This window comes from Carettochelys insculpta, chromosome 3, assembly GCF_033958435.1.
Source record: "Carettochelys insculpta isolate YL-2023 chromosome 3, ASM3395843v1, whole genome shotgun sequence".
NCBI classification, from domain to species: Eukaryota; Metazoa; Chordata; order Testudines; family Carettochelyidae; genus Carettochelys; species Carettochelys insculpta.
The window spans coordinates 91,401,330-91,426,950 of NC_134139.1; the positions used below are offsets into that span (position 1 = coordinate 91,401,330).

At 44.1% G+C, this 25,621-nt stretch overlaps 1 protein-coding gene across 4 annotated transcripts in view; it reads right to left on the reverse strand.

Moving 5' to 3' along the window:
* The window catches only part of TIAM2 (TIAM Rac1 associated GEF 2), a 260,365-nt gene that overhangs the window by 84,073 nt on the left and 150,671 nt on the right, over positions 1-25,621 (reverse strand). For 3 of the 4 annotated variants that reach the window (XM_074990337.1, XM_074990336.1, XM_074990338.1), the window contains 4 exons: positions 21,416-21,601; positions 18,818-18,964; positions 15,732-15,803; positions 948-1,115 (listed from right to left, as the gene is read on the reverse strand). In XM_074990337.1, coding sequence (XP_074846438.1) covers positions 948-1,115; positions 15,732-15,803; positions 18,818-18,964; positions 21,416-21,601 — 573 coding nt within the window. The remainder of the gene's footprint in view (positions 1-947; positions 1,116-15,731; positions 15,804-18,817; positions 18,965-21,415; positions 21,602-25,621) is intronic. The other variant, XM_074990339.1, reaches the window with a different exon arrangement.

The window sequence follows — 25,621 nt, forward strand, 5'->3', positions numbered from 1 at the left end:
CAAAAATTGTTTTATTCCAGTATAAACAGAAAATGGTACAATTCACAAACTCAGTTCAATCTGTTGGCAAAATTGACAACTAGAGGCACTGGTCATGGCTCCATAACAAAGGCTGAATTCTATTTTGCCTTTCAGCAGTGATTTCAACCTCTGTTTTATGTAAAAATTACAGTGTACCCTCCCTAAACTTACAGCTCTTACTCGGAGAGCAGGCTGATTTTTTTGAGCATTTATATCAATCCATTAGTTAGACTCATTAAACACTGAATCCTTTAAGAAATTAACATCTGGGTCTGTCTTTTCTTTGTCTGAAATAATCTTATCAACTGAATATTGCAGCCACTTCAGACTTTCCATACAGTTTCAAAGTATTAAAATCTTACACAGAGGTTCTATTTAAAAAAGTAGGTTCTAATTAAGCTAACTCATTAATGATTATTATCTCTAATTGTTATGATTAAGATCAGGTGAACAGTTTAAGTAGTTCTTAAACAGGCTGTTTAGACATAAAAGGTAACTCAATCAGTTACCATCCTTCTACAGCTAATTTTATTATTAAATTATAACAACTCAGTGATATGTGGGAGACTGGACATATGTGAGCTCTCCTGAATAGATTAACAGGCACAGGTGTTACTGCTCTTTCTTGGCTGCATGCTAGCTTGGGCACCAAAGAATGCCCATACAACTGCTTGAAAGGCTCCCCACAACACTTCTGCTTTTGGCTGCAACATGCTTTAAACAGTATCGCTGCCCGAACTGAGGCAGAAAGACAAGAGGAATACTGGGACTTAGAGACAGGGCTGTCCCTTTTTTAGGCTCAGAGTAAGGAATACAAAATATTTGAGAGTTTACTGTAGTTCTGCTATATCTACAGTTGAAAATAATTCTGCAGCATTTTTTTTAAAGCCCACCCGCTACATTCAAGTGTGAGAGGAACTCTGTACCTTGCAAGCCATAGACAAAACGTCTTCCACTCTGTATTCTGGCTTGAGGGTTAACATGACTCCCAGCCTATCACAGAAATGAATGTATGTTTGCATTTCCCAAGTACTCTCTTTCTGACCACTTTCTGGTGCAGAGGGCTGGACATTCAAAAAATCATCAACTTGCTGCTGAAAAGAAAGGAAAAAATGACAATATGGCAATACCAGTAATATATGAGACTATAGTTTTGCTACAGGTATATCACCTGTCATACAATAACAAATTATGTTACCAGTTCTCATACAGGGTCCCGTCCCTGACTTGGCTCCAGATTTTTTCTCCAGAGTGGAACATATTATTTCTGTTGCATTCAAATGACACAACAGGCTGAGCCTCTCAAAACCTGGACACTCTGTTCTGGCAGCAGGAAGGCCGTCAGCAGCAGGGCTCGGCTAGGTGTCCCAGGTCAATAGGCCCTGCTGGACCAGTGGCAAGCTCCCTTGTTATTGTAAACTCTCTCCTTTGGGACGGGTCAGGTAACAAGGGTGCGAGACCAGGGAAGTGCGACCAGTATTTCATTCACCCATCTCATGGTACAAGTTCAAACCAACGGCTAATGTGACACTTGCATGAACAAATGGAAAAAGGTCTTAAACGGGATTAAATAATTAGTTCCATGCTTTACCAAAGACTTGTAACAGATCACTACAAAACAGAATCTCAGAGTTACTAATACTTTGGGAATGGAGGTTGTTTGTAACTCTGAACACTATGTGTTTTTTCTTTCAAAAGTTTACAACTGAATATTGACTTAATGCAGTTTTGCAATTTTAGGGGTGCAGAAGAAAAATGCTGCTTTCTGCTTACTTTTAGCAGTTTACATCTAACAGTCCTTTACTGCATTTGCTTTTTTTTTGTTTTGTTTTGTTTTGGAGGCGTGTGTCCTCTGCTGCCACCTCACTGTGCTGCCAGTTCTGATTGGACAGTAACAGAGAAGTAGCAGTGTTAGTCTGTACTCCCACAAAACAAAGAAGCAGAAATGTAGCACTTTAAAGACTAACAAAATGATTTATTCAGTGATGAGCTGAAGAATTGGGTCTCCCGCATGAAAACTAACGACAAAATAAATCATTTTGTTAGTCTTTAAAGTGCTACATTTCTGCTGCTGAGTTCTAATTTGTGGTGGACTGGTCAGTTGGTTAACACTGGTGTTCATAACAAATTATCCTCTGTTTTCAGTAAAAAAAAAAAAAGAGCAGCATCTAGTAATCTTCCAGCAGAGGGCACTATCGAGCAAGAAACATCGCCAAGACAACATAGCAAAGCCATAAACTACAGTAAACTCTTTCATACCTGGCATTCTGGTAACCCGAACTCACAAATAACCAGCATTTTAAACATAAGCAAATTTTAGTTACATTTTCCATAAGCACAGTATATTGAAATTAAACACAAATTAATACAGCAAATACAGCATTTTTTACAGTGTACAGTACTACTGTTGTTGGTAAATAAAGTATTCTGCATAAATTTTTGTTTCTCAAGATCTAATTTTGTCTTCATTTAGTGTTATGCGTTGCTAGGTATACCTCTCTGTTATCCAGGATACTTGAACATCCAGCAACCTCATGGTCCCAGGGCTGCTGGATATGAAAGAGTTTACTGTACTTCTGCTGTACCAACAGTTTAAAATTACATTGTTTGTTAGTGAAGAGTATTCAGGCTCAAATTGAAGCTCAGTCCCAAATTAAAACATGAAATACATCCAGCAAATCTCATTCAACTTTCATGTGGAGGTAAAGAGAAGTTACCCACCGTAGAAACGGTGGTTCTTCGAGATGTGTCCCCGTGGGTGCTCCACAATAGGTGTCGGGCTCGCCCCGGCGCCGCAGATTGGAAACTTTCCAGCAGTTTCTCCCGGACCGTGCATGCGCCAGCGCGCACCGCTCCCTTGCGCGTCCCCGGCCATGTGCACGATCCAGTCCCCGCCAGTTCCTTGACCAACCGCCTCAGATGCTCCTGAAAAACACTAAACAGAGATCCGAAGCAGGGAGCATGGGCGGGTGGTGGAGCACCCACGGGGACACATCTCAAAGAACCACCGTTACTACAGTGAGGAACTTCTCTTTCTTCTACGAGTGTCCCCGTGGGTGCTCCACAATAGGTGATTACCCAGCAGTAACCCAAGTAAGGAGGTGGGTAATCAGTTCATGTGCAGCTTGCCCCTGAAAGGACTGCAGTCGACAGACAGGTATCCTCTTCGAATACCCGGCGCAGAGCATAATGCTTGGCGAAGGTGTCATAGGATGACCAGGTCGCCGCTCTACAGATATCTTTCAAGGCGATGCCCTTGAAGAAGGCTGTTGACGCCGCCACCGCCCTGGTGGAGTGAGCCCTAGGCGGGGCCAGCAAAGGAGTCTTTCGAAGTTCGTAGCACATTTTTATACAGGACACAATGTGCTTCGAGATTCTCTGTGAAGAGAGACCCTCTCCTTTCGACCTGGGAGCGAGAGAGACTAGAAATCTGTCCGTTTTCCAGAAGGACTTAGTTCTGTCTATGTAGAAGGCCAACGCCCTCCTCACGTCCAGGTGATGTAGGCGTGCCTCCTTGCCGGAGCTGTGAGGCTTTGGGTAAAACAAGGGTAAAACTATAGGTTCGTTAAGGTGGAACTCTGAAGAAACTTTTGGAACAAAGGCCGGGTGCAGCCGTAAGGTTACCGCCTCCTTTGAGAATACTGTGCAGGGCGGCGTTGCCATAACTGCTGCGAGCGAGCTCACGCTGCGAGCTGACGTGATTGCAAGAAGGAAGGTCGTTTTTATCGTAAGCAGACGTAGGGGAACTGTGGCTAAGGGTTCAAAAGGTGGGCCTGTTAACGCGCTGAGCACCAGGTCCAAGTTCTACGATGGTGGAAGCGGTTTCCGAGGGGGGTACAGGTTTACCAGCCCCTTCAGGAACCTGGTAACAAGAGGATGGGCAAATACCGTGGGACCTTCCTCTTCATGCCGAAAAGCAGATATAGTGGCAAGGTGGACCTTTAGCGAGGATAGGGAAAGCCCGCCCCTCTTGAGGTCCAGTAAGTATTCTAGTATTACAGGTATAGGAACATCAAGGGGAGCTAACTGCTTGGCAGAACACCATGCAGTGAATCGAGTCCATTTCTGCTTGTAGGTCTTCCTGGTAGAGGTCCTTCGGCTACTCTCCAGGACTTGCTGTACTCCCTCCATACATGTGCTCTCTAGGGAGCTGAGCCATGGATTAGCCATGCTTGTAGGTGCAGGCCTTGAGGGTGCGGGTGCACTATGGACCCCTGGGCCTGCGTGAGTAGGTCTGGCGCCACCGGAATGGGGAGTGGTGAGCGGTCCGACATGCGCAGAAGCAAGGGGAACCATTGCTGTCAATCCCACGTTGGGACTACTAGAATCATGCGGGCTCTCTCCCTTCTGGCTTTCTGCAAGACCTTGTGGATGCGCACTGTGGGGGGAAACGCGTAAAGTAGGGGGCCCTTCCATGAAATCGCAAATGCATCCCCCAAGGACCCCCGCCCCAATCCTGCCCTGGAGCAGTACTGGGGGCACTTCTTGTTGTGCTGAGTGGCAAACAGATCTATCTGAGGAAACCCCCATGTGTGAAAGACTGGTCGTAGCAGATCGGAACAGATCTGCCATTCGTGCGTGAGTGCAAAGCGCCTGCTCAGCTGGTCTGCTTTCACGTTGTGAGCGCCCAGCAAATACGAGGCTTTCAACGTTATATTGTTGGCGATGCACCAGTTCCACAGCCGGACTGCTTCCGCACATAGGGCACGGGATCGAGCTCCTCCTTGTCGATTTATATAAAACATGGTGGAGGTATTGTCTGTACTGATCCCGACTACTTTGCCTTGTATGTGGTCTCGAAAGTGTTTGCAGGTGTTGAACACTGCTCTGAGCTCCAGTATATTTATGTGCAGTGACTGTTCCGTAGGGGACCATAGTCCTTGCGTCACTTTGTCGCTGATGTGAGCTCCCCATCCTATGTGGGAAGCGTCTGTACTAAGAAAAAGAGAGATTTGTGGTTGGTGAAAGGGTACCCCTGTCAGCATGTTCTTGGGGTTTACCCACCACTGCAGGGATCTGCGCACCTCTGTCGTGGGTGACACCACCCTGCAGACAGTGTGGGATGCCGGCTTGTAGACGCTCGCCAGCCAACGTTGCAGGCTGCGCATATGCAATCTGGCGTTCTGCACCACAAACGTTGCCTCCGCCATGTGGCCTAGCAGCTGCAAGCACGTTAAGACTGGCACTGTGGGGCTGTATGTAATGACTTGCACCAGCGAACTGATGGCGTGAAAGCGGGCGTCGGGTAGATAGACCCTTGCTGTAATAGAGTTTATACGTGCCCCTATGAACTCTATGCCTCGTGTGGGGTTGGTCTTGGACTTCGCGAGGTTAATGACCAGGCCCAGTGAAGAAAACGTGTCTGCTGTTACGCGTATCATGCGTAGTACCTCTGCCTTCAAGGTCCCTTTCAGTAGGCAGTCATCCAGATATGGGAATATAAATACCCCTTGTCTGTGCAGGTAGGCTGACACCACTGCCAGGGTTTTGGTAAAGACTCTGGGGGCCGAGGAGAGCCCTAACGGAAGAACCTTGTATTGGAAATGCTCCTTGCCGACCATAAAACGGAGAAAACGTCTGTGTGCCAGGTGGATCGTTATATGAAAATACGCATCTTGTAAGTCGAGGGCTGCAAACCAATCTCCATCGTCCAGTGCCGTGAGTATAGAGGCGACTGATCATCCGAAAACGTTGTTTGCACAAGTATCGGTTGAGACCCCGAAGATCTAAGATGGGCCTCCAGCCTCCTGTTTTCTTCTCTGTAAGGAAGTATCGTGAATAAAAACATTTCCCCTGGAATCGCTCCGGCACTCTCTCCACCGCCCCTATGAACATAAGGTGGTCCACCTCCTGCTTGAGTCTCGCCTCGTGGGAAGCATCCCTGAGGTGGGGCCTGGGCGGAGGTTTCAGTGGTGGGAGTGACTGGAAGGGGATCGCGTAACCCGTGGCTATGATCTCCAATACCCATTTGTCTGTGGTGATCTTTTGCCATTGGGGGTGGAACACTCGGAGGCGATGATGGAACATTAGCTGGGGATGGCATTGCGCGATGGTAGTGATAGTGCAGCCCTCGACCTGCCCGTCAAACTTGTTGCCTTTGGGCCTGCCCCGAGGATGCGCGGCTTTGTTGAGAACGTCGCCTGGGAGTTCTATACTGTTGCTGCTGTTGATGTCGCCCTTGGTCATAGCCCCGTTGGTACCGAGCACGCTGTGGTTGGTACGGATATCGTCTTTGCTGAGGGTAATACTTTTTCTTCCTGTATGGAGGAGTATAAATACCCAGGGTTCTAAGTGTAGCTCTTGAGTCCTTACTGGAGTGAAGGACAGAATCGGTTGAATCTGGAAACAACTTCTGCGTGTCAAAGGGGACATCAACAATCTTCGCCTGCAGATCCCTCGGGATACCCGATGTCTGAAGCTAGGATTCCCTGCGCATGACCACTGCTGTAGCCGTTGAGCGTGCCGCCGTGTCTGCCATGTCCAGGGTGATCTAGACTCGCGTCCTCGAAGCTGCATAGCCCTCTTGCACAATTGCCTTCAGCACCAGCTTCTTATCTTCCGGAAGCGAATCCATGAGAGAAGTAAGCCTGGAGTAATTGTCAAAATTATGGTTCGCTAGATGTGCTGCATAATTTGCCATTCTCAACAGCAGGGTGGAGGAGGAGTATACCTTTCTGCCGAACAGCTCTAGTTTCTTGGCATCTCTGTCCATACCCCCCACTTTGTACTGGGAAGTCTTTGATCTCTGCTGAGATGATTCTACCACCAATGAATTTGGTTGTGGGTGACTAAAGAGGAACTCCATGCCCTTCGCCGGGACGAAGTATTTCTTATCCGCTCTCTTGTTTGTAGGTGGAGCGGAAGCCAGGGTCTGCCATATGGTGGTGGCTGACTCCATGATGGCTTCGTCAAGTGGGATAACGATTTTGGATGAAGCCGGGGGTCTCAGATTTTTGAGGAGTTTGTGATGCTTCTCCTGTACCTCTGCTGTTTGGATGCCTTGCATGAAAGCCACCCTTTTCAACAGCTCCTGAAACTGTTTGAGGTCGTCCGGGGGAGCAACGTCCCCAGGGGCCGTAGCCTCATCAGGGGAGGACAAGGAGGAACCACTAGGGTAAGCCTCCCTCGAACTCTCAGGTTCTTGCGGTCGATGGTACACCCGCTCGCTAGAGGCTTGTGAAGGAAAGTCTTGGGGTTCCAAAATCAACTCCCCTTGAGACAACTGTGTTTCCGTCCCCGTCCAAGAGTGTCCGCGGGGGTATTGGACGGTCGGGGGGGGACCTGCCCCTGGGTGTATGCCTGGGGTGTCTGTGCCCAGCATGGTAAGAGCAACCATGGCAGCATGGGCACGGTTCCTGGGATGGAGACCTGGACCACTTTCGGGGTGCATACCCCCGGTGTCTGGGAGAGCGAGATCTCCGCGATGATTCAGATAGTGGTGAAACTGGTTTGTGATAGTACTCCAAGGGATCCAATCCCAGAAAAGGAGAAGGTGGCCCAAGCCATGGTGACGCTGGTTGGAGGAATGGAGAAGGAGGCTCTGGGTAGGCTGGAGGAGACCCATGCCCTCTGGGTGGCGTGCGTAGCATAAGGGGAGGGCTTGTTGAGAGTAGCATTGCAGCCCTGTCTGGAGAAGGGCTGCGGTGCTGGGTTTTTGCTCTTGCCTTACCCCTCCCCTGCAGGGCTGGCACCGCCCCCTCCTGTGCCGGGGATCTCGGCCCCACTGTCGGTGCCGCGCTCGGCACGCTCAGCTGCGGTGCCACGCAGATAACGTCCTCCGGTGCCTGCAGGCTGCGTGCCTGTTGGCCCTGCGCCGCTGGCACCGCGGGGGTTGGTGCCGCTTGTGGCGGTGCCGCCGGTTCCGGTGCTTACCTGGCCGCCGCTCTGGGAGCTGCGTGTGCCGGCTGTTTAGTAATCGGAGGCTCAGCCTCTGCCACGTGCGCTGCTGCGCTGCCGCTTGTTTGAATCTGCGGCTGGGGGCTGTGCACTACGCCCATCCCGCTCGCTGTGACCGCCAGCAGGGATCGGGCTGGAGAGAGCTTCTTCCGTTTCTGCACCGAGGGAGTGAGGGAAGCCGCCTTCCTTTTATGGAGACCAGGGGGTCCCTCCGATTGAGGCCTCTCCGGCACGTCGGGCTGGAGGGCCTTATCAAACAACAGCATTTTCAGCCACATTTCTCTGTCTTTTCTGGCCCTGGCTGTGAGCTTTGCACAGTGGGAACACTTCTGGGTAACGTGATTCCTCCAGGCACCTAATGCATTGACTATGCCCATTGGAGGCTGGCATAGCTTCGCGGCAGGACTCACACTTTTTGAATCCTGAAGAGGACATCGCGGTGAGTCTTTGAGCTGTTAATAGGGTACTTAGCACTAGATTTGTGCCTGTTCCCCTTTCGCAGACCGCAGACCGCCGCAGCCAGAGGCCTACTTGCCTTCACATCCCCGCATCTTCTCCGCTCCTCTCTCTCTTTACTAAATCTTTTTTTTTTTTATATATATATATTTATTTTTTTGTCCTTTCTTCTTTTTCTCCTTTTTTTTTTTTTTGCAAGAAAAAAACCCAACAGTTTACACTAAAAGAACTCTAAGCTGACTCTGGCCGTTGCCTGAGCAGATTCCGTCTGCAGCCGATGGCGGTTGAGAAGGAACTGGCGGGGACCGGATCGCGCACGTGGCCGGGGACGCGCAAGGGAGCGGTGCGCGCCGGCGCATGCGCGGTCCAGGAGAAACTGCTGGAAAGTTTCCGATCTGCGGCGCCGGGGCGAGCCCGACACCTATTGTGGAGCACCCACGGGGACACTCGTAGAAGAACACATATTACTTTGTCATTTTCTGTAAACATGTACACAATAGTATGATCGTTCTTGAATATCCCTTTTCTATCCCTCTCCTCTTTGCACTTTCTTCTGTGCTGAAATTTATGCTTGATGCTTCAAAAGAGATTCACTAACGGATAATTAAAATACAGCTACACCAGTGCTGAGCTGAGACTAGACCTCCAACCATTGTGTTAGGTGTCGGAACTCTCAGCCAGATTGTGGCTGGCCTCTGCGCATGTAGACAATACAGGGGATTTTAGTGAGGGAGCACAAGGCTAAGGGCCCAACCACCAACAGAGCTTGCAGAATTCATGAGTGCACCAATACTGGGAGTCATATTAAAGGGGGAGGGAAGAAGATGTAAGGCCATGAGCCTGCCCACTCCCCACCAGCCAACAAAGCCAGCCCTCCTGGCAGGGGAGATGTGAGAATGTATGCATGCCTTCCCTTTGCTTGGAAACCCTGGGAGACACAGTTCCTCCTGAAGCACCTGCAGGGGCCATGCAGGGCTGTGATTAAAAGCCACAATAGAATTCTTATAGTGGAGAAGCCTTGGGTCGGGACTGTATTTCCCTCTCTGCTGGCACAGCACCAAACATAATAGCCACATTCTACAAATAACAACAAAGTCATTGGTATTCCTGACACTCATGACCATCATTGCAGTAAAAATGGCATATCAAACAGCCACACCAGTGTATTTACCCTACTACCCATAAACACAAGTTACAGACAGATTATACAACAATACCTGCTCCAGACTTCTAAAGAGTAACATTTTTCACTGACACTTCACTGCCAGCTAGAAAAATGATACTATGGGCAGAGCCTTGACTGGTGTCAATTGTCATAGCGTTAACTGTAGTCAATGGAGCTATGACAATTTATATCTGACTGAAGTTTTACTGTACCATAATTCATACAGGAAAATCACTATATTGTAGCTAATTCCTGTACAACTAGGCTCACATCAGAAAGTACAGAAAAGTCAAGGAGCTAGGAATCAACGATGCACTCCTAATAACTGTACACATGATGATAAAGAGATAAAGCAAGACAGATAGCTTGCAAAAATTAAGAGTCCTGATACCATGTGTCAAACGGTTAATTCTTAGTGTGCTTCCCAGAGAGAAACATGAAGAAGCAATGTATATCAATTCATCAACTAGCAATAATCAATTGGATTACTGAAGGAAAATCAGTAAGCAGTCCTTCAGTCTTCTCTTCATAAATCAATCAAATCTCACACAATCATTGGTGGAGAAAAATTCAACAAAAGGAGCAAGGTGGGGAAAAACCTTTAGACTACATCTACAGTACCAAGTTTTGTTGACAAAACTTAGGTCAACACCCCAAAGTTGACAAAATAAAAATTACTAGAAGGTGTTCACACTTGCTCCCTCTGTCAACAGATCAACACTGGGAGCGGGGCCCTCTACAGCAAGGGTGCGCAAAGAAGCAGGAGAGCCCTCAAGGGGCGTGAAATGTCATAAGGAGGCAGAGCACGATTGGCTGCTGGGTCTCAGGCTCTTCCAATTCATTAAAAATGTTGACATATGTTACTGTTTTTATGTATGTGTATTCACATTTATACACTGATTAATAAAGTTTTTACATGCTACAGACTTATTTTCTTACATGTGTTGAAAGGGTTTGTTTTTGTTCCCCCCCCCCCCCCAACATATGAACATAACTGAAATTTCTGTCAGTTTCGATTACATTAGCAAGCTTGGGGGCAGGGGGCCCTGCTAATTGCAGGGACAAAAAGCGGGACCTGACAAAAAAAAAGTTTGCTCACCCCTCCTCTACAGTGTGGGCAATACACTGTGGGTTATGTATCCTACAGTGCAGTGTTGTGGGAAGACAGAGCTGATCCCTGCACATCTTGCGATTCCCTCCGAGTTCTCCCACTACCTCCTCAGCTGCCAGGAGCCGCATCATGAGCAGTTCTGGAACCTCTCTGTGCTGACGAATATATCAAAGCAGCACAGCTGGACAGGATGACAGAGGAGAACTCCAAAGATTTGCTCTGTTTGTTTGTTCCCCAAAGAGAGCAGCTCACTCAGCTGTCCAATACTTCCTAAACAACAAGTAGTCCAGTGGCACCTTTTACACTAACAAGTACTTTGGGCATACGCTTTCATGGGCAAAGACCCGATTGGTCAGATGCATGAGTGGGGGTTTCAGAGGAGGGTCTAAATTTATAGGCTCACGAAAAGGAGGGAGTCCCAGTCGCGAGAAAGGCCAGAGATGACAAAGTCAGTTCAGCCATGGAGGATGTGGAGATACTTCCTAGTGCTTTAAAAGGGGGAGGGGTGCATGCCTGCAGGGAAGCAGAGGTCAAAACAGTGAGCAGAGCTATCAGGGAAGGCACTGTGGGATATTGGTGAAAGCCAGTTCTGTGGACAAAACAGACATTATTGTCTATGTACACTGGCTCTTTGTCAAAAATGAAGTGCAGGGGGAGGTGTCTCATATGGGTGCAAGTTTTTTGTTGCTGAATGTGGGTGTTTTTCCTGACAAAAAAGTCACATTACAATGTGTATGCTCATCATTTTGTTGCCAAAAGGCAGTTTTTGTCAACAAAATTTGCAACTGTAGACAGCCTTAAAGAGATCTTTCTCCTTCTCCAGTCCCCTACACACACACAAATCCCTTTTAATTATATTACCCAGAGTTCTTTTCAAACAACATACACTGCTATGGATCCAAAATAATCTGTTTACAATGTACACTGATACCTAAACATGAGCATTACTAAGGGCTTGAAGTGAGGAAAACTTAAATCTAGTTCTATGTCAAAAGACAAATATATTCCTTAGCTCTGGTCAAACTACTGTCACCTCATCCGTATTTTCCATCGCAGAAACTCTGACGCCGAAAGAGGGTATTTTTGTTTTTTTTTTTTCCTGGTATGCCTGAAGTGACTAATACTACAATAGTTCATTCATTCCTTGCCACATAAAGCTGCAACAACCCATCCAGTTTTCCAGCCACCTGGGCCAAAACTTTCACACTGTCTTACACTATGCCACAGTGTTGCCTGGGGAACAGTAGGAGACTTCATGATTTCCCCATCCCTCTCTGTTTGTTGTCACCGTCTTCATAAGAAATGCCTCAGAAAAGCTGCCTGGAACACTGCACTACTTGTATGTCGTTACATTTATTGGGAAACCTCTTATGAAAGGTATTGCTTTTAATCTGAAATTGGCTAAAGAAACTTGGTTGATTCCAAGCATAACTGTTCTGAAAGTTACGATGAATCACGAGTTGTTCTGTGATTCATCAAAATTAGGGGATCTTAAAAAATGCATAGATATTTTGAAAAGGATCAAAATAAGACCTAAGAAACAAATGCATATTTAGCAGCAGGTTGGCCTGATTTAAACCACTCCCCCCAAAATCATTGATTTAAATCAAGTTACCAAAAAAGCTAAGATGATCTGTGCTTAGAGTTCACTTAATTTTGGTATAAGGCTCCTTGAACTCACTGGTACTTCTGTTTTTCGAGAAAACAAGTGCAGACTGGAGTTCCCTTGGAAAAGTTGAGTCATGCTGAAGTAAAATAGGGAACAGAATTATTGCATCACCATTATGGTCTGTGGCCATGGTGTTCCAAAATAACAAACCTCTTATGTCATATAAATAGGAAAATGACAGCAGTAACTGACAACTCTAGATCTCTCTTACTGCAACTTTACCTATTGTATATTTGAGTGATAGATTCTAAACCTAATTAACTAATTAAACAAGCCATAAGGATAAGCTAAACTAACCTTTCTTCTCCAGCCACATCCAACACAGCAAACAGCTTGGGAATTTACTTCCCAAATCACAGCTATATTAAAAGGCATTGAGTCTTGAAGAATGATGCATTTGTAAAGTGAATTATTTAGTAGTCTCAGAAGGGCAGTGGTGTTAGTCTGTAGATTCACCAACAGTGAGCAGTCCTGTAGCACCTCAGAAACTAACAAACTTATTAGGTCAAGACCTTATGTGAATCAGACCCAGTTCACCCACTCTCTTCAGCCCAGCCCAAAGATGCAACTGTATCAGCTCCAATCCCACTGATTGAGACAAAAACCTGTAAGATCCTTACCAAGCATTCTTAAAACCTACTTGTCCCCAGGGGAAATAAAGAAACAGATTTACAGAACCAGAAGAGTACCCAGAAGTCATGTACTTCACAATAAGCCCAACAAGGAAAATAACAGAACATCACTTGTTATCACATATAACCCACAACTTAAATCCCTCCAGTGCATCACTGACAATCTACAACCCATACTGGAACACAATTCCTCACTCTTGCAGGCCTTGGGTGACAGGCCTGTCCTCTTCTACAGACAGCCGCCCAACCTCAAGACAATGCTCACCAGCAGCCACGCACCATACCACAGAAATACAAACCCAGAAGCCCATCCCTGGAACAAACCCCCTTACCAACTCTGTCCACATATCTATACTAGTGACACCATCACTGGACCTAACCACATCAGCCACGTCATCAGTGGATCATACACCTGAACATCAAGTAATGAGATATATACCATCATGTGCCAGCAATGTGCCTCTGTCATGTACACTGGACAAACCAGAGAGTCTCTGCACCAAAGGATGTTTGGATATAAGTCCAACATCAGGAATGGGAACACACATAAGCCTATAAATGAACACTTCAGCCTCTCTAGAGGCTCAGTAGTGGATCTGAAAGTAACCATTCTTCTAGAAATGAATTTTACCAAAAGCTCACATACGGAGACAACTGGAATTTATTTGAAAATTTGATGCATTTAAATTAGGCCTTAACAAAGATCTCAACTATCTTAAGCTTTACAAGGGCAATTTCCCCACCTTTGATTATCTCAGGCATGGGACATATCCTACTATGCTTAATTTGCTTCATTTGCTGGTCCTATTAGCAACACATAACCCTGCTCCCCCTCTTTTCCTTTGCGCCCCTTCCCCCACCCCAATTCCCCCTGCTATATAAAAGCTGGATTCTATGTCTGTACTCCAATCATCTGAAGAAGCAGATCTTACCTATGAAAGCAAATAAATTTGCTAATTTTTAAGATGCTAAATGACTGCTTTTTATTTGTGAATTATTTAAATTACTAATCAGTTGATCTGCTCAGTCATATCCACACCTTCATTTGTATCATTCTCCCATAAAGAGTTTTCCTTATGATGTTTCATTCTTGCAACTAATCGCTGCATCATTTTCTTGCACTGCTTACACTTGATTCATTTTCCTTTCTTATCCAGGGAATACATTTCTTCATAATATTCCCAAATAGTCAATCTTTTATGCCCAGGGCTATGACAGTTTTTTGGTGGTAGTAGTGTGGGTTATTATAGAAAGCTGTGTGTGTCTATCCTTTTTCTTTCTAGTCCACTCCAGAGCTCCTTCCTATGCTACCTCTGTCCTTTCCTATATATTCTCTACCTGTGTCTTTAAGACGTCTTAACTTACTCCTCTACTATGTTTGGCCAAAGCTCACCGCTACATATGCACAGAACAAGAACAATCCTATCCAGCTTGTGTCTTCCTTTGCACATGTTATTTTTTAGTCTTCTGAGAAACAGACATTGAAAACCAAGAACTTCCAAGAAGCAAGAGCTAGTAGTTTGACTGTACTGACTGGAGCAATTAATTCATTTTTACAAGACTGTAAGTGCACATGTAGCATGTTTGTGATGAGATTTAATTGTAACTTATTTTTAAATAAGAAATTTAGTTTTTTATTAATTTGAAAACAAAAAAATCCAATTTTTAAAAATATTTTTATAAAGCTCATTGTTTTTTATTCACCCTATTTAGCAAACACAGAAATAGATTTGTTACACTCTGCTGCCATGACTGGAAAGGACCTAGATGCAATGAAGTATCAAATGACAAAGAAAGGCTATGTATTATTCTGTAAGAATAATAAAGATCTTTCACATTTTGTAAAATCACTTCTGTTTAAACAGATAATTAAAAGCATAAGAGAAAAGAAACAAGCCAAGCCTAGATGTGATCTTTTTAATTCTAGGGGAATATTTGCACAAGCCTAAGATATTCTGCAATACATTTTAAGTCTTCCATGTACCTGCAAATGCAACTAACAACAAAATTGACAAGGACTATGTTGTGGCAGTTCTGCAAGATATTGCTCTACTTCAGCAGTGGTGCAAAACAACATCACCCCAAGAAAGACGAGGGACTTCAGTCTTTTCAGTTCCTAGACAATTCTGCCACCAGATCAGAGGCCACGTCCCTATTACCCCACTTCCAGCTCCTTCTCTAAAGTGGCTTGCAACCTGGCAGGCACTAAGGAGGAGGACTGTGACCAGACACTACAAGAAGGGTATTAGTAGTAGTAGAGAAACTCTCTTGCCTCCACTATGCCCCCTCCCACGCATATGCAGCACACAGGCACATATTTGGCTCTGTCTCTTTCTACCTCAAAATACAAGAGAAGTAATATTAGTCCTTTAATCTCCTTAATATACAGGTTCTGTCAAACTAATCTGCAGCAAATGGTGAGCAAATATCCAATTATAGCTTGGTCTAAGCTATACTATAAAAGAAACAAATACTTGCAATCAGTCATTCCCTCTTGCATTCGCACTCTCACACACACACAATACAGGTATGTATTTATCAATAGGGATTGGAATGCTATAGGAAGTTTTAGTTAAGGGAAAAGTCTATAGTACACATTTAGAAACCCATGCCAGAGTGATTTCTCAGAAAGGTATAAATCAAATTGTGGTTCTATCATCTAATACTAGATAATATTCAATAACATTTCTCAAGTGGTTTTTTTTCATAACCTTGGGTGACATCCCTTCAGAAATTTAAAAATAAGTTTAATGATGCAATACACAGACCAGTTTATCTTACCTCAGTAGAGTTGAATGATTTCTGTAGTAGCTGTGTGCCTGTAAATCCATTTCCCCCAGCTGAATCAAAGATCTAAATTAAAACAATTGCACACACAAATAATCAAATTTCTATACAACATAAAGGATTAGTATTCACTACAGCTAAACCTCTTGTGCATAACAAACAAACATGAACGATAAAATATCATTCCATCAACCAACCAGAGAATAGATTATTTTGGTGACATGTTACCATTTTATTATGACGAGGAGACTATATTATGACAACATCCATGCTCTCTCCATAGTTGATGTTCCTCTTATAAAGCCACAAACATATTCACTCTTTTCCTCACCCTTGTCTATCTTTATATGATGCTTATATCCACATGATAAATTGCATTTATTGAGTGGCAAACTAACCCTCTGGTCAACAGTTCCCAGTCCTAGTAGCCTGTGAAATACTTTACCTTTAAGTCATGTCACTGTTATTTATAGAAGCCCTAACATAAAAAATGCCGTAGTTTTCTAAAGCTATTAGCTTGGACTCATGGTAGTATGAAAAGTCTGCCTTTACAGAATGAAGGTAAAACAAAATTATCACCAATGTCAAGCAATGGCAGCTGAGTATTATCCCCAGATTAGAGATGGAACTGAGGCAAAGAGAAATTAAGGCTGAATTTATAAATTTGTAAAGTGGGGATACAATTTACATAACTCAGAGGTGCTGTAGGCTAAAAAAAGCCACTAATGACTAATCACACAACACTCTCCATAACTATGGTGATTAGTGCTATAGAGTATCCATACAGATAGATCTCTGTATTTCATTCATGATCTTGCCTCTTGTAGGAAATAGGACCAATCCCCGCCTCCCTCAAAGGCATATGTAAACAAAATATAATTTTTAGCTCACTTCTGATGCTAACAAAGTAGGTCAACATGAAATATTAATCCTCCTGTTAGACCATGTGGGTGTGTTTGTTTGTTTGTTTATCATCCCAGCTGTACCTCAGGAGGGAGAAAATCTCAAAAACTCTTGACATGTCATGCATGATGCAGTGTTGAAATGTGAAAGGCAAAATTTATGAGGTTACTTTCCCATGTCCATTCAGAGATGTAATCAAATTATTTACGATATTTTGAAATAATATGCAATTTACAATCAAGAAAAAAAACTATCAGAGACCAGGGAGAATGTGAGCCTTGATATTAACCATCTAGCAGGATTCAATTTCCATAATGAAAATATAATAAGTAAACAAACCAACAAACAAACAAACCCTTCACTCGATTTTACATCAGAAAGCTTCTCAGGATGGGTTTCAAATTGAAACAATAAAATTGGTTTGAAGATTAAAAAAAGACTAACAGGTTCAAAATTATGTTGACTTTCTGCTTACAGTATTTTGAACCATAATTTGAGTTAAATCAGTGAAAGCAAGGAAATTCAGAATCAAGGCTGATGCTCTTTTCTTAACCCACAATCTAATGATTAAGCACTAGAGGGCTGTGAACAGAGCCACACACTCAGTCTTACCTCTCTACTCATCTGAAATGCCTACTGTATTCAACAGGTACCTTAAGAAAGGCTGGGTTAGGTCCAGAATAAATCTATCTGTATAGCTATGCAATACTACGACACCCTGTGAGAGTCTGTGGTTCAAAATTTCTGCTATGGTTCTTACATTCTTTATTTTTATGGACCTGAGTCAGAGCCCTAGAATTACTGACATGCAGTACTAAGCATCTGCTTTTCCTTAGTTTTACAGTTGGGTTTTAAATAAAAAGTCAAGTAACAAACTCAAAAGCATATGAAAATTGAGATTTATTTGGAGCCAGCTTGTTCCAGACCTTGGCATTAATTCCCTGCAGCTAGGGTGATCCAAGGAGCATTTTGTCCTGACTTTTGCCTGCATACCTAAGCATGAAGGGGCCCTCTTCTCCATGTTCAACTTTCCTCCCTTTTACTCCAAAAAAGAGAGAGAGAGAGAGTGAGTGTTCCTTGGTGACACAATCCCCCCCTCTGAGCTCTATGGACACCTCTGCACGGGGTCTGGGTATGCAGGGGAGTTGTATGGTGGCAGGATAACAGTTTAGTGGCTGAGTATGGGGCCAAGGCAGGGGGTGCATGGTTTCTCTTCTGCAGCCCTGACAGGCAGGCACTCAGTCAAGTCTGACTCTCAGTATTTTGTTGCTTACGTCCATCACGCAAGCACAGCCTCTCTGATATGCTGTAATATGGCACTGCCCAATAAACTACACCCACAGTCTAACAGGCACAGAGTTAGCCTTTCAGAATAAGCACTGCTAGACCACAAAGTGCAGACACACTAATGTGCAATATTAAATCTATTACTCCGGCTCTGGAGCTACTGTGATATGAATATGGATGAGCATGTTTTAAAAGTCTGAAAATCTAACTGCTTGTGTATTCGCAGCAGCCAATTTTCAAATGCTACATGATCGGGGACTGTTGTTTAATAAAAGTAAAATGCAAGACTGAAGGAGTAATAGAAGAATAATGTGGGCTAATGAATGACACACACAGCTGGTTTTACAAAATGAGTTCTATTAACATGGTAGGCATGCAGAAAGCTACTGAGAACAGTAGCGCTCCAAGAGTGTGCATGAGCCTGCCTTCCTTATGTCAGTTAAAAGGTAAATTTCTGTCCGACCTCCCTTTTACCCCTCCTCTACTGGCTGCGCAATTCACAGAAAACCTACCAGATCCTCATCTGGAGCAAACTGAAGGAACTCCTTTGAAGTCAGTGGAGCTGTGCTGATTTATACCAGCCAAAAATCTAGCCCCCTATGTCATCACGTCCTTCCCTCTCTGGCTGAAGATACACTGGGGTCTTAGCTGTTGCCAAGACCTACCAGGGCCACTTTGCATGTCCACCACGTGAGATCACCACAAGGCACTGCAGGAATCCAGACCACCCCAGCAGAGTGCCCAGCACATTAAACATTCTTGTCTACGGCCACTCACTTGCTACCTTGGGATATTCAGCAATGTGCACACATACAGCAACAAAAACTTAACTTTACACTACTGGTATAAGCCCAACACAAGCCTTTTAATTATTTGAAAGTGGCATTTACCTGGGATACTGAAGGTCGTTTCTCTTTCCCTTTTCTTGCCAAGGTGTCTAGTCCTTTTAGTGAGGAAAATAAGCCCTTCTTACTTCGCACCTTCTGTGACAAAGAGACGGTTCGTTTCCTTAGTGCAGCCTCGTCCCTGGAGCAGATCTATTAAAATGCATACAAGCCTTCAAATCTCAGTCACATAACAAAGTAACTCTACAGTAATTATAATGAGGCATCAAATAAGGGTTATTTCAGTTTGTCTCAATGGAGTCCCAGATCAATGGGTCAAACTTCTGCACTCCTTTTTGTACAGTAGATGCCATGCAGAGGAGAGGGGGAAACCAACCACTGCTGCTGTGCTGGTCATTTTCCTGGCTCTTTTCAGGGGTGGCAGCCAATTCAGTTTCCCTGCTCCTGTCAGTGGCGGCAGCAGAGAAATCGCTCTCATCAGGGGTGGCAGCCTGAACCCCTTCCCCCCCACCCCTTTCCTCTCAGGGGTGGCAGCTGGGAGTCAGGCTGTCAGCTGCTGCCACTGACAGGAGTGGGAAACTTTACCAGGGCAGCAGTCCTGGTCACATTCTGGCTCCAGTGAGTGGAGGGGAGCTGGGAACCAGGCACCTCCTTTCCACTCACTGGAGCCAGAAAGCGACCAGCACTGCTGCCCTAGTAAGTTTCCTGGCTCCCCCAAGTTGCCCAAAATTTGCAACCCTCCCTCCCCCTGCATGAGTCGGGCATCTACTGTATTAAAAACAATGTGACAACTGAAGACATATGATGTAAAAAAGTCAAGGTGGAGAAGATACTGAGAAACTAATTGCTCTGTCCCACATTAGGCTAGTGCTAAGTATAAGGCCCTGTGTTTGTGTCAATGAAAAAGTTAATGCAAAGATCATGAGGAAGAATGATGAGCCGTGAGTTGGATGTTACATTCCTCAAGGAGTAAAGACCCTCAAAAGTCTCAAACATGCAAGATAAAGAGCATATTGTCAGACTGCATCATCGGCAAACAATAAAGCTAGTTGTGTGGGGAAAAAAAAAAGCACGTGAAAATTCAAAAGAGAAACATAACCACCTTCTGTGACAGAGCTTGTCTTAATGTTTCAAGGTGGACCTTCAAAATTCTTTTTCACCCTCATTCCCCACCATACCCTATGTGATGCAATTCTGTTGATGATGATCAGCCTTAGGATTTGTAAAACAAAACCACCAGTCCTGTAGCACCTTAAAGACTAACATTTTCATTTATTACAAATGGAGCTTTCGTGGGTAAGACCCACTTCTTCAGCTCTTAACCATGAAAGCTCCTTACCTAATAAATAAAATTGTTAGTCTTTAAGGTGCTACAGGACTGGTTGTATTGTTTTGTAAAAATACAGACTACCAGACCTCTGAGACTCCTGCTGATTGTGACTAGGATTATAGATTCTCAGCTGGTGCTAACTGTGGTAGGTGTATTGAAAGATATGATAGCGTACAACAGCTGAGGATCAGTACTATTATGCTTAGCAGATTGATGGCAGGATTTTGAAAAGTGGCTAGTGATTTTGGATACTGCCCTACTTTTGGGGTCACAACTTCAGACACGGTAAGGAAGCCTGATTTTCAGATGGTAGGTTCTTGGTACAGTCTAAAATGAGTCTCTTTAGAGCTGCTCATCTCAAAAAAAACAAAACAAAACAAAAAAAAACAAAACTTTACAGTGATGGGCCCAAAATCTCTAATCACTTAAAAGTATTGGCTCTAGCCATCACTCCAATGTAACTGATTCAAATCATATAAAAGTTGACCTGTGAATTTAAGGGAGGAAAAAAAAAATCACCACTGCAAACCTTCCACAAGGGTAAGTTTACATTTTCAAGCAAAGAAGAGGAAACTTTATACAGTGGTCTTCTTTTATTACTAAATGAAAGCTGAGATGAGCTTCAACATTTCTGAGTCTCCATATTTGGTGTGAAAGAAAGCATGGCCCAATGGTTCCAGATCCCAAGGTCCGTCTCTGGGCAAGATAATTCCTAAACAGTTAAACTACTTCTACTCTACAGCAATCTGTTGACAGAAGTTACTGTTGGAAGATATCTGCTGACAAGACTTCAGTCGACAGATTGAGGCCACACACAAAAGCGGAACACTCTGTGGATCTGCTCTGTTGACAGAGAGCAGCAGGACTGCCCAGCTGCTCTCTCAACAGAATGGCCCACCGGACACACAGCAGACAGGGCTGCCTGGTGACCCGGAAGCCCTGTCTGTTGACAGATGGCCCCCCAGATCATCCACACAGCTTTTTTTCTATCAACAGATTCTGCTGAGAAAGGCATTCTGCCTTCTGGGGAAGACGCAGAAGGCTGTCAACAAACGTGCTGAGTTCCGTCAACAGTATGTCAACAGAACATATTTTTAGCGTGGACACTGTGAGTTTTGTTAATAAAACCCTCTAGTGTAGATGTAGCTAGTCCGCAAACTAATGAGGTTTCTCTGGCAGCTAGTGGGTTTGGCTCTGGGTGCGCACACCTATGTGTGAGTTTCCCTAGCTTCACTCTTCACAGAAATAAGTCATTAAAGATATGTAACACTGCCCTTCTGTAACAGTCATCTAAAAACCGCAGTCATACTCACCAGTGCATGAAAGGATGAAACTGAGAAGATGCCCAGCCTCCCCAGTGCCAGTTTTGAAGGGCGGCTGGTGGCAGCCAGAAGGCTCTTAGGGTTTGGTAACTCCCCACCTTGCAGACTTGCCAAGTAGCAGCGCATCCTGAAGAGGTCCATGTTAAATTTCTCAAGATTCTGCTCCCATTGCTGTATCTGTTTAGATATGTAGAGGGACAATTAGAGAAAAAAATGTTTTTGTGGGTCTTACTGAAAATATGAGCTCTTCCACAAACTCCTAGTAAATTACTTTCATCTGGAGGTATATGGATGGGATTAGTTTCCCCCTGCCAAAACACATTCAGTCATATTGCGTTACAGCAATTCCAAAGAGGGCTTGAAATAAAACAAAGCTGGTGGTCCTAAATATATACTGACACGATGAATAGATCATGGGTAGCCTGGTTCCCACAGAAGCTTTTACATAAAAAACAAACCCTTGTGGTTCACAAAATTTCAAGAAAATTGATTAATTATATTTCCTGCATTTTTACGAGCTTAGATCCTATGTTTGGCTGCCTGAGACCAAATCGCATGATTCAGCTAAATCAATCGTTCAAATAGCAAAGTTGATGGGTTCTGCTGATCTTAAGTGCTCTTCCTTTTGAATCCCCATCCCTAAAGAAAAGGTAGCCACTGGTAAGTAACACCACCATTTATGGGCCTTACTCCTATGAACAGATAAACATTGCCTATACCTAAGCATGCTGTGGATGTGAATTAAATACATTTTATGGCTTATATGCAATATAGAGCCTACTGCAATGAAGAGTGCCTTTGCAGCATATAACATAAAACAAATACACACACAAAGTCCAATTGTTAAACTAAATTAGGCACTCAAACCCTGACCTGAAGATTTCAACGGTGAATAAATTTTCATCTATGGTGCACACTTCTATGAATAAATTTTAAGCAGAAGACCCAAATGCTGGGCAGGATACTCAACATAGGCAGCCTAGGCTTTTTTGTGAGTGCATATGAGCGTGTATGTACAAACAGATACCTCTATTTACATAGGCTACATCTACACTACAGTGATCTTTCGAAAGAAATCCTTCCAGAAGATGTACACACACAAAAGTGGATCAGAAGCGTTATCTGCTTTTTTGAAAGAAAGCATCCACACAGCTCCCGCTTCTTTGAAAGAATGATCCAGGGATCAAAAAAAAAAAAAAAAAAAAAAATCAGGCACCATGAGGACTGCTCTTTCAAAAAAAGCCTGAGGACCATCTACACATTTTCTTTTGAAAAAAGTTTTCCAAAGGTGGCGCTCTTCCTGAAATGGGAGTGGAAGAGCACTTTCAAAAGGAGCACAGCATTCTTTCAATTGAATTTCAAAAGAACACTTTGTGTGTAGACGCTCCACTAGATATTTCGAAAGAGCCCCTTCTTTAGAAAACTATTTCAAGAAGAACTTGCTAGTGTAGACATGGCCATAAAGTATGTGGGCTAGGTTTTTCCCCTCAGCTCCACTGATGTAAACTGCTTAATTCAGAGAGGTGTAAGGGCAAGTAGAACCAGGCAGACTGTGTGTGTAATATGTATATCTGTTATATGACTCAAAAGGAAAGAGCTGCTGTATTTTGCAAGTTAACAGTGGTCACACTTAGGCCTAGTCTACACTAGAAAATTGTTCAGGCACATGAAAAGTCCATCTCCCTGAGTGACATAGTTAAGTTGACCTAAGCTCCCATGCTGATAGCACTGGATCACCAGAAGAATTCTTCCATAAACCTAGCGATTGCCTCTTGGGGGGGTGTAGATTACCTATACTGATAGGACAATCCCTCCTGTAGGTGTAAGCAGAGAATTCAATGGAGCAATTCAGTGCTGCAATAGCTTGTTAAGTGTAGACCTTCCCTTCGAAAAACACTATCACCTGAAAGCTACTAAAACTTGAGTCCGGACAACAGTGCATCTTTCAATCATTTACTGCCAAAAGGACAAGGTATAAAAATTCTAGGTGCACGGATTAAGCTTTAACCAAAGCAAAATCTGATCATAGCACCTAAAATCGGAAAGAAAAGAATGACTTCCTTGTGGAAGCTGTTGCACTGCTAAATTCTTTGCCTCCTTCCATATGCTGCTTCCCATAATACACTTCAGGAAGAACACATGTAGGCTTAGGAAATAACGGAACAGCCATGCTTTCTTGTTAGACAACTCCATTTTATTTCAAGATCATTCATGGACAAGTCACCCGTTCTTAGTCCTTAATGAGCGACATAACAACAAGTCATGGAACCAAGGAAACGATTCACTAATAAAAAGTAAAACATACTTCTGTATAAGCTACGCAATACAGTAAATCCTCTACTTTACAGACTCCAATTTAGCACACTTTGGGAAGAATAGACACCTCCCTCCCCTGCTGTTCCCAAAGTCTGCTGGGGTCCATAAAATCATCCCCCCTACAAAAAAAAAAAAAGTTAAAAGATTTACGGCTGGTGCAGCCTGGTGGAGCTGCTACCTCCTCTGCCAGAGCCGCCAGATATACATAGTAGGGGATCCTCCAAGCCATGCAGCAGCAGCGCGCGCAGAGAAGCGCCTCCAGCTGCAGGGTCGGGTGCCTCCAGCCATGTGTGGTGGAACGCTTCCAGCCACACACGGTGGTGCAGCTCCGGTGGCGATGCAGCTCCAGCCGTGCGATGGGTGCAGCAGCTCCTCCATCCGCGGCAGCTCCAGTGACTGTCAGGGTTTTTGGAGGGTTTTTTTGTGGGGGGTGGGGAGGCTGGGGGAGCCTGGCCAGGATGGGTGGGCAGTAAACCCTCGCATACTTCAGACTTTTGGGAGCAACAGACAACCTTCCCCCCACCCTCATTAGTCTGTTATAGCAAGGGTGCATCGTATCTTCACTTTGCAATAGGGTTTACATTTTTGCTTTAAGTTGCTAATAGCTCTCTGGGTTGCATCAATGTTTTTTCCCTGATATTTCATTTCTTATGCTTCTTCTAAATCACAAATGTATGCACTGGGATTGGAAAACAAGATAAACCATGCTGGTCTCAACCATGGCTTTGCAGTGGTGTCACACACCTGCACAGGGAGAGTGTAACTTCACCTGTGCAAAAATAGTGCTGACAGACAAACCTTGAATTGCCATTCGCATGCTGACATGAGCTACCAGAGGTTCCACATATATTATTTATTCCGAAGGAGCAGGTCTGTTCCATCATGTTTGATGCACACCCCTTTTTTGTTTTCCCCAAATGTGTGTTTTAACGCCTGTGCTTCACTGAACAGGAAAATGACCATTTCCCAAGGTAATGGGCGTATAAAGTTTTTCTTTCTTGCTATTGCAATAACTATAAGTAGAGGCACCATAGAAAGTCTCCCGTAACAGATCTACCAGCGTTTGGGTGTGGTGTCTTTTCTTCATCTCCTGCAAACAACAGAAAGGGCTCTGTACAGCACCGGATTGCTTTAGTTTTATGCTTGTGAAACTCTTAATTTCATGGGCGAAAAAACGGACTGATGAAGGTGAACATCAGGGCCTTTATCGTAAAGAAAGATGAGCGATGGTGCTGGTAGGAGCTGTAATGTAGCTGAGTGAGCAGCCACTATATGTTCTGGATTCACTATGAGTTACTCAGCTTTTGTTCCTCCACTCCACCCACCTTGCACACCTTCTCCTGAAAAAGGTCGCACCATTTTATACAAGAGCCAGAGTTATCTGCATCTAGGGACATTTAGAAAAAGAACCAAAGAGAGCCTTCAGTTTTTCTGGGACATACCTTATCAGAGTTTCGTGATCAGAAAAATATTTGTGTTATGTAAATCCAGAAGGAAGAAAATCTCTGAGTTTTATTTCCTTATATCTATGCTTTTAGGTCACAAAGAAGAGACATACAAATGTACACACACAAAGGAGAGAGATAAGATATAGATATAGATAGATAAGGAAAATACATAGTGCACTCTCACCAGAAACAACATTTAGCATATGTATGTACGTCTATGCACGAATCCTTACAAGGCCGTCCCCGCACCATTGACTCTGGATTTATTTTATGATCGTCATTTACTTTAAGTTTCCCTTTACTTCAACCTTTTTCCCCAGATACCTTCAATATAACACTTTTTCATCTACCTCTGCTTCGTGGATGGGATTAGCTAGTATGCAGTTTTCCAACGCTGCTCTCTCTCCAGACACTGATGGTCACAGAGATCAAA